Source organism: Antennarius striatus, chromosome 2 (genome assembly GCF_040054535.1).
Source record: "Antennarius striatus isolate MH-2024 chromosome 2, ASM4005453v1, whole genome shotgun sequence".
Taxonomy (NCBI): domain Eukaryota; kingdom Metazoa; phylum Chordata; class Actinopteri; order Lophiiformes; family Antennariidae; genus Antennarius; species Antennarius striatus.
The window spans coordinates 17,631,183-17,642,500 of NC_090777.1; the positions used below are offsets into that span (position 1 = coordinate 17,631,183).

Here is an 11,318-nt window from a genome sequence, read left to right on the forward strand (position 1 = left end):
TTAAGTCAAATATTTGGACTTCTTACACCTGGGAAGAATGTTTTTCCCTAGGCTGCTCAAATGGAATTGTAATATTCCTATCACTCATCTTTACTGCTTTTTGCTGGTTAATCACGACATTGTTAAGGATGTAGGGCTGTTAGGGGCTTGCTTTCCTTTAAATCAAAGCAGAGCTGTGCTACATATGAGGTGTCGAATTCAGACAAGAATACAAATAGTCAAATACATTTAATTCTTTCCATTTGTTATCAAGCAGTTGTTATCGCTGTTTGTTTCCCATTCATGGCCAATTAAATTCAACCCATACTAACCCCTATCATGGTTTATCAATTGTGATTTTTTCTTCTTCAAAAATGAAAGCGCTCTAACACATACTGTAAAACGTGGGACAGAGAATACATTTATGTATGCACTGAAAAAAAGCATCATAGTGCAGAGTGCATAACAATCTTGCATTCAAAGTGCCTCTGTAGAGAAAGCGACCAGCTTCTCCATAATTGTGTGTTTCACTGAATCATGCGCTGAACAAGTTACATCCAAATGAAAGATTTATGACGGGGACCCAGATCGGCCTCCTTTGGAAACAGCTTAAAAGATGATAAAATCAGTTTCTGCAGTATATTCTGCACAATTTCTTTCTGTTTTAATAGCACCCATCCAGCCTTTGCCCTGCAGCACCACTCGTTGTTTCCTCGCCTCTACGGATGCCAGAGTGCACAGTCAGCTGTAGACTTGAGTCTCTTAGAGTTCAAATGAGTTTAGTCTCCTGCTCAAGAGAACTTCAAAACACACCGACAAAGATGGCACACAAATTCCCTGCTTTCTAGCTTTTCATTGCTTGACATCCTGGGTGGCTGATCGTCTTTGTAATGTGATTTGAGCTGTTTCTGGTCCCAAACCATTGGATGAGAATTGTATATTAACTCAAGGATGTCTAAAATATTATAAAACTTCAAGTGGTCATCAGCCAGAGTTGAGAAAAAAAACTTTAATAATATGACTCTGGAAGCAGAGAATGTTTGTTGTAAGCAGTTATTGAAGTGCTTAACAAAGTGACATTACTTTCATATTTAAAAAGGATTAGAGCATAGGTGAAGAATTTGTCAAGGCTGCTGCTTAATAATGATTATAGTGATTATATTTGTTAGACATGGACATGTATTAGCAGGTTTAATGAAAAATATCACAAAGATGTCTTTGTTGTGGAGGTCAGGATATGTTGGTCAGAAGGTCTCAAAGACCCCAGTACTGATTAGGTGTAATACTAAATTGAAAGAATATTTATCTTCCACCAAATTTTTTCTTTGGTGTGACTGTTCATAAGTAATTGGTACCATTAATTGATCTTTAATTTTAGGAAGCCCTGCTGTAGTTTTGTTTTGTTAAAACTATCTATAGCCCAGTCAGAAACTATAGATCTGAGAATAAAGCTGTACTTGACATGAAAATCTATTTCAACATCTGATTTCTTTTTTTTCTCCTTGTATTTGATTCCATGGGGACATCCGTCCATCTGCGTTTATTAAAGTCCAGTTTATTTGACTTACTCTCCGCTAGTGATTAACCAAGTCACCAACAGACACACATGTCTTCTCCTCATCATGTTTGCATGGGTGAGGCGATCCACAAAATGGATTTCTACGGTTACACCAAATGATTTCTAACACAGTGATAGAACTAATCACAGAAATATGATTGGAGCCAGCAAACCTCATCAGCTGGCCCTTGATTGTTCGCCATGATTGGAGGACCACCTGAAATTTCTGTTGCAAATTATTCTTTTTAGAAAAACACAGAAATGCACCACTCCCAAAAATATCAGTGTAACCGCCGTCTCCGTCAGCTATCCAGTCTTATTCTCTCAGTGCTTCACTCAGCCTCACTGAAGCAGGATGTAAATGATTATTTATTTCAGTAAGCGACAGATGACGTTATGTTTAATTAATAAGCCTACTTAAATTTTTAAATGACATGCTGACAGTCCTGAATGTGGAGCTTTGTAATGGCCTTTGAGTAACCACAGATAAAGTGACAGGGCACGTGCACGTACAGAAGGGACCTATTACATCTGTTTCCATGGTTACGACTACTTGGTTGGTTTTCCACTATAGGAGCCAGGTTTCCCTTGGAGATGAATCTGGTTTGTGTGTGCATGTGTGTGCGTGTGTGTGTGTGGCGTGCATTTGTGCGCACGCCTGAATAAAAGCATTTTTACTAAGGCTGTCTTTGCAACCCACAGCTCTTGTTTTTAGCCCTCAAGGACTGGGTAGAAATTGGGTGTGGCCTTTTGAAACGCCCCTGATGCAAAAGGCAATTGCTCTCCTTATATGGTCATACAGAGTGAAGCTCCTCCTTCACAAGAGGGGAGAGGACCGGCTGCAATCAGACCACAGTCTGGGAGGATTTTTATGTCCCTGGTATTTTTTGTCTCTCTTGTGTAATGAAATACAAATACTGGTAAATAAAATATGTCATGCATTGTAATTGTGCTCATCTGTTGAATTACTCAACAGCCTCCATTTGTGTTGAAAGTGACTTTTCATTATTATTAGAATCCCATACAAGGCTTTTGTAGTTTTTTTTTTATTTAAATGAAGCGGTGTGTGTGTGTGTGTGTGTGTGTGTGTGTGTGTGTGTGTGTGTGTGTGTGTGTGTGTGTGTGTGTGTGTGCGCGCGCGTGCATGCTCTCGTGACAGAAATTTGCCAAAGGCCAGACCTTGCTGGACATGGTGTGCGGCCATCTGAACCTGCTGGAGAGAGACTACTTCGGCCTGACTTTCCAGGACACAGACAACTCCAAGGTCAGATAGACAAACACGCCTCAAGATGTTATTCACTACTCATTTTTAATCGTTCATAAGATCTATAACTAAACCTTGGACGTATACTTTCATTCAAACGGCATACAATAAAGCATTACACTGAATAATGGGGTCCTTAAATTCTAATTTTCATTTTACAGGGTAGTACTTTATCACGAAGTAGTAGAACAGGTGCATGTTTTTTTTTTAACGAATCTTTATAAGTTGATCCCTGGCAAACTGCTTTGGGCAGAAGAGAACCAACTTTTCCCTTATTATATCATACGTACCATTCAAGATGAATTTAACTGCCTTGTTAATTCATTGTAAACCTAAATCAGAGTTGGAAAAACAAATCTCACCTAAATCACTGACAAAATGAACCTGAACCGACCTGAGCTACGACATCTTTTGGATGCCAGTATCCATCGTCGTTGGGACAGCATCCAGTAGCTTCTCTTACAATGTACCCTGTTTGCTTTGGAGTAACCTTCGACAGGTAATCAATTTATTAGTTGTCTTTTGGGGCGGCAGTGGCTCCGTGGTAAAGCAGGCAGTAGAGCGGGTCGTCCCATGATTCAAGATTGGCAGTTCGATTCCCGCTCCTGCCCCAAAAAAAAAAAATACCCGGAGGTGAACTGACAGTGGGAGGTGTTAGCTCACCTCCAGAGCACTGCCGAGGCACCCTTGAGCAAGGTGCCGTCCCCTTTACAAATTGCTCATTTGAGGCGCACCAAGAAGGAGCTGCCTGCCACTCTACCTCCCTTGCATACCTACAGGCCCCCTTGTGTGTGGTGTGTGTATTACAGGGGCCTGTACACACTAATATGCATGCATGTGATTTGATTTGATTGACTAACAAATACTAGAGTATGTGTTCTTAATTTCCTTTCAGGGATTATAACAGTGTATTAAATTAAATTAAATTAAATGTTTTTTTGTCATTTTGGAATAGATTTAATTTACTTGAGCTGTAGGCCACCCTTTTTATCCAAATCGTTTTTCGAGCTTCTGACCTTGTTGTCCCTTTAAAAATGCCCAATCACTCATGGCCTGAGAATGGCATTGTGACCTTTCAACCTGTTAAAATGTGATAGAGAGTATGGCCTTTTAAAACTGCAAAGGGTCCAGAGTGCATAATGAAAGCTCTGGTGACATTAGACAGATGGTGCTTGATTTGTCTGGCATTTGGCCCCTGATATTAATGCTTTGTTTTATAAAAGCCTCTGTTCATTTTCTCTAAGACTTGACTTTCAATTTGGAAAATTCTCAAAGGGGAAAAACAATTATTAAAATTACTCTTAAAAATGTGAATATTAAATTGGTTTGAATTTATTGAAGATGATTGTCTCACTCTCTCTCCATCAGAATTGGTTGGATCCCTCTAAAGAGATTAAGAAGCAAATTCGAGGTGAGTGTAACAAACAAGCGTCATAATCCCAGACACACAGCCTTTCCACTAAACAGCCTCTCTTGATGGTTTTTCAACAGTTGGTTCGTGGATCTTTGGATTTTCTGTTAAATTCTACCCTCCAGACCCATCTGTGCTCATCGAAGACATCACCAGGTACGTTTGAATATAGCAGCCATAGCGAAAGAACCCTGATCTGCTTGGTTGCCTGAAGGTTGACTTTGATGTAATTTTTAAAGGAAATGTAACGGCTAAGATATATTATTACCCCGTGAGCAAACTAATCACATTTCAGATGAAGCTGAAGGACAAGAATGAGCTTTTGATGTCTTTGGATGCAAATTCAATATTCAGAAACAACTGATACAAATATAACGATCACTTTGAAGAACTCAAATATCACAACTTCCTCTTATGTTGTCAGTCAGTCAGTCATTTTCTAAAATGCTAACGCAGGTCCCAGCAGTCTCAGGGTGTAAGGGGACACTCCGGGCACAATGCCAGTGTACCGCAGAGCCACATAGTGACAAACAATCATTCACACACACACTCACTCCTACGGTCAATTTGGGACCGGCCAATCAACCTGAAGCGCATGCTTTTGGAGGTGGGAGGAAGCCGGAGAACCCAGAGAGAACCCACGCAGACACGGGGAGAGCATGCGAACTCCGCACAGAGCGGGACTCAAACCCGGGTCCGCCGTGTTGTGAGGCGGCAGTGCTAACCACTGCGCCACTGTGCCGCCCCTCTTATGTTGTCTGTCTTTCTAATATTCAGTGGGAGAAATGTCTTTATTTTAGAACTTGGGAACTTGGGAGGAATGACATCATTGACAGCATGTAATTGTTGATTGGTTCTTGAAAAATATTTTGTTTTGAAATTATTTACTGGTTAAATGCTTAATAATAGCTGTGGAGCTAAACATGGTCAAGTAAGAGAGAGGATACTCCTTACTGTAATTCCAATGCCACATTGCCTTGCAAATTATTAAATTCCATCTGTTGAGACATATTTTCTGCCGAACTGCTGCTCTGTGAAGCCTCCTGTGAAAATAAGGTGACATTTCTGACCAGGAAAATGTTCTGAATGAAAAAGAGCTGCTCTCCCAAGGGTGAAATCCTCAAAATAATCGCTATAGTACCCAGTTGGTACTTGTGTGACCTCAACATGAGAGGAAACACATCTGGAGCCCCGCCTTTGTTGCATTACTTTTAAATGAGACAGTTGCCTTGGAGAACCACCTAAAAAAATTCCACTTTCCTTTGGAAAGACTGGATTACCTCTACCCATTAAGCTGCTTCTGCCTTGTAATTTCAAGTTCAAGTGTTTTAGCTGTGGAGCCGGAAGGCACCGGAATATGCCTTTTACACACTACCTTCAACAAGCTTGGCAAACCATCTGGTCTCATGATCCTGTTTGTGATAGCATATCTTTTATGGCCGGGTATGGGTCTTCTCTCTGATGGCCGTGGACATCCTCACAGCGGTGCTTCCTTTTTGCATGGATACCGTCTCTCAACGTCTAAAAAATGTGAGAGTTAATAAAGCACCACAATCCTATGTGACAATGCAATCTTTTGGAGATTGATGCAGAACATACAGGAATCTCTTTTCACATCTACATTAAAAATATGAGACAATATCAAAAAGGGAATATGATATTCCCCACATATTTTCTGATAACGTAGAGACCCAACTCTTAGAGATAAGTGCCAACAGCATTTCTTCCTTTGCCTGCTGCATTTCTTTAGGTACTACCTGTGTCTGCAGCTGAGGGATGACATCCTGTCCGGCCGTCTGCCCTGCTCATTTGTTACCCATGCCCTTCTGGGCTCTTACACAGTCCAGGCAGAAATCGGAGACTACGAGGTGGAGGAACATGGCCCTGACTATGTCAGCGACTTCCGCTTTGCACCTAACCAAACACGTGAGCTGGAGGAGAGAGTGATGGAGCTGCACCATAACTATAGGTCAGAGAAAATATGACCATATTAATAAAATGGGAGGCTTTGAGGATAATGAGAAATGCAGCTATTTTTGAAATGTGGGATGGATATGAAAGACGTGATAAATCACCTTTGGCATTTGTAGGGGAATGAGTCCAGCAGATGCAGAGGTGAACTTTCTAGAAAATGCCAAGAAGCTCTCGATGTATGGAGTGGACCTACATCATGCTAAGGTACAAAGATATAAAGTTTTGTACCAAGATTTCTAATCTGTTAAAACACTTGCCAGAACTTTCTCAGATTTTTGGTGCTCTTTGCTTCTGTTTCTCAGGATTCAGAAGGAATTGACATAATGCTCGGAGTCAGTGCAAACGGTCTGCTCATTTACCGAGACAGACTGAGGATCAATCGGTTTGCCTGGCCAAAAATTTTGAAGATCTCGTATAAGAGAAGCAACTTCTACATCAAAATACGCCCAGGGGAGGTAAATAGTAAAACAATTTTTTTTTGCATTTTGCCTGATTGAGGAGCTCACTGCATGCATATTCACACCAAAACAGCCCAGTACATTCACCTGTAGGATGTGGCTTGAAGGATCATTTGGTTAATAGCTAACTTCAAATTTCTGTGTCATATTTTTATAGTTGTTAAAATTACATCATTGTTTCCTAATTCACCTCTAACTGTATAAATTGTCATTTCATGGTTTTAGAAACTCATCTTTTTTTTTTTTATTTCTGCAGCACGAGGTAACAGACATTTCGTTGGTTATTTATAGCCCTCATACATGCAGTTCTTAAATAATAACCACATTGGTCATGCTTTTCTTCTTTTTTCCTCTGTGGTGACTTTAAAGTGATTAGACAGTCATGAGAACTTTCATTTTTATCAAGGATTTTTCTTGTGCATAATAGAGCCATTTTACCAAAATTATGGTTCTGCTTTGCACCATACTCTATCCTTCAGGGTATCTGCTATGCGTACATCCACTGTTAAACTGACAATGACAACATCATAGTTAATATGAAGGCCATTCTGTTCATATGATTTGTTCTGCAGATCTATCTTAAGCCAAATGTCACTTCAAATGTCCATGGACAGCCATCATCATTTTTGAATGAACTTTTTCAGTGTGTAACGAGATTATATTTTTAACAACTGATTGATTTGAAAACATCTCTTTCTGTTTGCACCACTAAACGTCTGATGGAGTTAGTTTTTCTACACCCAATTTTCAGGTTGATAAGAGATGGAAAATGTACCTGACAAGGCAGGAGACACGAGACTATATATCATATCAGTAAACCGAAAAATAACATTGATTTTTCCATTGCTGTGGAGTAAACACAATTCACCCTGCCACCTTCCCACTATTTTTCCCTGCACCTCACTCCCTTCACTCTTCACTCTCCTTCTCTTCCTCACATCCGTTTCTTCTCCACCACCACTCCCTCCCCTCACTGCTCAGTATGAACAGTTTGAAAGCACCATTGGTTTCAAGCTGCCCAACCACCGGGCCTCGAAGCGATTATGGAAGGTCTGCATTGAGCACCACACCTTCTTCAGGTAGGTGTTAACCTCACTGATATAGAATACGCATTCTGAACACACCTGCATGAAGTGCTTAGTATAACTCTTTTAAGTGGGTCGTTATAAAAATGTGTTGATTCATACACCTTTCATTGTAACACTCTTCTTATACGTCGCACAGTTATTTTTGAAGATGATAATTTTAAAAAAATTCTAGTGAAAATGAAGGCACCCAACTTATAGACTTCTAATCATAAAATTAAGCATACCATTATTACATACTAATGCAGTGGTACCTCTTCTTATGAAATTGATTGGTTCTGGATGAAATTTCATAAGTACAGATGAGTTTTCCATGCAAATACCCTAATCCGTTCCAAACCCCCCAAAATTCCGACATAAATGTTTTATAAAGCATAAAAATGCATCAAAACATGTAACAAATATGTTACAATTAAATTATTACACAATAAATGAGCGGTGTGCATAATGTAAAAAACAAAGAATAAAGAATAAAAATTATGGTCATTTACCTTTTAAGTGCTGTCCTCATTGGTTCATGTGGTCCTGCCTCACGATGCCGAACAACAGAATGAATTCCATTCCTCCTTTTGAACTTCTCCAACCACCCACACTATGCCTTAAACTCCTTAAACTTCCTTTTGTTTTAATAACGTGGCGATTGTAGATGCATTACGGCCATATTCTTTGGCGAGATCAACCATCCCTTTTTCATGCTTGTCTATTATCGCTTGCACTGTTGATATGGACAAAAAAGCTCTTTGACTTTTCTTTTCCTCTTTTCTCCGTGACTTTTTTGGGGTCCATAGCGAACACTCAAAAAGTTAATACAGTATATTTGCGTAAAACTATCAGAACACCTCATTGGTCGAGGGCCGAATGACAAGAACGCTGCATAGACACCTATCTAGCTACACAAAGAGGTCCCTCTTAACCAATGGGATGCCAGGATGCTAGGTAATAGCCAATGGCAGAGCAGCTATGAGAATGTTGCATTCAGGAACCTTTGGGAGCTGCGAGTAGCAGCCCATACTCTATTTTTACCTTTCGTAACCCGAAATTCTTTCGTAACTAAAGGCAATATTTTCCTGTTGAGGCGTTTCGTAAGTAGAAAATTTCGTATGTGGAGACATTCGTAAGTAGAGGTACCAACAGCTCAGCTGAAAATGTGCTCATTCATGAAAATGAAGAAAAAAAAAAGGAGTAGAATATGTTCTTGCAACCTCCCAGTGATCAAATGACTTATTCTAGACAAATAATAATCCTCGAGATATAATTTAATCCGTTCTATGATTGAGCCTCTAAGTCAAACATTTCCACATTTTAAATAACTAGAATCATTTTAATCCATTCCAGCCAAAAAAAACAAACCAACCAATTATCAACCAATAGACATGCATACTTTACCTGTGCATAATTAACGATATACTGTATATAGGTTATGTAAAAAATGATAAAAGTATTAAAGGAAATGTACACGTGCTTCTGATTTCAAAATCTCGCTCGAAATCAATTGCTGCTAATGAACTCAACATGACTAACAATACTGAAATGTTGTTATTTTTATTTTCCATGTAATTAATACCAAATTGCACACTGTAGTTTTCTTTGCAAGAAATTCTTCCATAAAATTATGAACCAATGGGGAGGAAAAGCTTTTGCACAATTAAATGGTTTCAGTGAGAATGATTGTTTGGATTTTTCTTTTTTTCTTTTTTTTAATCTGAACCTTCCTGCAGGTTGGTTTCTCCTGAACCGCCTCCTAAGGGTTTCTTGGTGATTGGCTCCAAATTCCGCTACAGTGGGCGAACTCAAGCACAGACCAGACAAGCCAGTGCTCTTATTGACAGACCTGCCCCACAGTTCGATAGGTCCATTAGCAAGAGGTATTTGCTGCCCCGAAGCATTGATGGAGGTAAGAACCCTATGTTACCGTACAGATGCCTCCAAGCCTCAGGGTCAGACTGATGGAAACCAATGTATGCAAGAAAACACTGTCTCAACTGATGTATATTTCAGCAGTGCTTATTGACTTCCTGTTGCAGCTTATAAGGGAGTGCACTGAAATCTACACACACAAAAAAAGAAATAAGGCTTTTTTGAATCTTAGATTTTTTGTCAGTGCATTGTCCATTTAAATAAGTGACCCTGTTTAAATTTGTTAGCTAGAATACGTGATTGAAACGCTTTAACATTGAAGTATAGGTGCTTGATGTTTCTCTGCGCTTGCACTGTACCAGCCTCAACTCTAGGTGTAAGTATGGACCAACTGTCCCAACGCAGTTCCAGTGAACGCATTCAGTTCATGTCCAGAGAAGACCTCGACCAAGAAGGAAGTCTGGACTTGGACCATGAACAGTACCACTATCAGGACCAGGACCAATCCACGGATCACGAACTGGAGCAGCATGAACCTCTAGAGCAAGATCAGGTTCAGAAGCATACTTTGGAGCTCAAGGTACAAGAGGATACTACTAAAAACAAAAACAGTAACTTGCCAGTACAGATAAATATTTTTCTCAAATATCGTTTTATACATACAGTATATATAAAAAAGTACCTCCATTGGCTCATTTGAAAAGTCTGAAAAGGAGTTCTCAACCTTCTGCCTGATATTGCTTTTCATATAAGACCAAAATCATCATCTTCCTTTTTTGTATCCAGCCTAATTTCCCCTTTTCCCATACCTCCCTAGACTTCCCAGTATCAGTCCTCTGTTCCCCACATTGCCTGAATTACTTCCAAAAACCTAACTTGACCTCTTTGCTTCAGATGTTTTTTTAAACCCACCTTCCTGCCTCTAGCAGTACATCTCTTCTCCCAGCTGTAATGATAACAGACTTTGCTAACCTCAGCTCTCTCCTCTCTGACCTCTCCATCATCCACCTCGTCTTCTGCAGGGTGAGGAGGCAGGCTCGCCTGTAGACTCAAAACCAGAGGTATTTTGGCCTTGGACCCTGGTGTTTTATCTGTGTGGTTTTGTTGTTCTAGGTCATGCATTCGTATTCCGTGTATGTCAAACACAACCTATTCTTATTTGATTGTTTTTCTCTGGAGAGCATGCTATCTCTCTTCACAAGTTTGAGGGAATTGATCTTCAGATAAATGGAAAGAAAATATTTCATGCAAATTTATTCATACTTTTTTTCCCCTTGTCTGCCTGCTGGCAAATATTTTAAGTGGAAACTCATGTTAGATTTTTTTCAGGCATTTCGCTCCTATTCAGAGTTGACTTAAATATTACAACTAGCACGGATGATGAAATGAGTCATTGGTTCCCCTGTCAATAAACCTTCTGGTGCTCCAGCAGGGACACATACTGTAGAAGTTTTAGTACAGTTCATACATTCTTAGTTGTAGAGTATTTTACATAGGCAGTATAGAAATATAGACTTGCTTTATAGAGTGGCCCATTAATTTGATTTATTTAGTAAAAATGACTCTGGTGGATCCAGAGGATCTCAGTCTTGTGCAGGTATAAATCTACTATCATAGAATCCAAAAGCTGTTGAGTCGATCCACTGGACGTTAAGAAAGCTATAACCATGACCTGGATAACTGAGAACCTACACAGACATCTACTATAATAGAAATAGTCATTGCCTTAGTC

At 39.7% G+C, this 11,318-nt stretch overlaps 1 protein-coding gene across 1 annotated transcript in view; it reads left to right on the top strand.

Annotated features, from left to right (window-relative positions):
• Positions 1-11,318, top strand: part of si:dkey-178k16.1 (band 4.1-like protein 1) — a 51,034-nt gene that overhangs the window by 25,662 nt on the left and 14,054 nt on the right. The window contains exons 4-12 of the mRNA XM_068339448.1: positions 2,697-2,801; positions 4,170-4,212; positions 4,293-4,368; positions 5,963-6,181; positions 6,303-6,390; positions 6,489-6,641; positions 7,626-7,723; positions 9,448-9,623; positions 9,949-10,166. Coding sequence (XP_068195549.1) covers positions 2,697-2,801; positions 4,170-4,212; positions 4,293-4,368; positions 5,963-6,181; positions 6,303-6,390; positions 6,489-6,641; positions 7,626-7,723; positions 9,448-9,623; positions 9,949-10,166 — 1,176 coding nt within the window. The remainder of the gene's footprint in view (positions 1-2,696; positions 2,802-4,169; positions 4,213-4,292; positions 4,369-5,962; positions 6,182-6,302; positions 6,391-6,488; positions 6,642-7,625; positions 7,724-9,447; positions 9,624-9,948; positions 10,167-11,318) is intronic.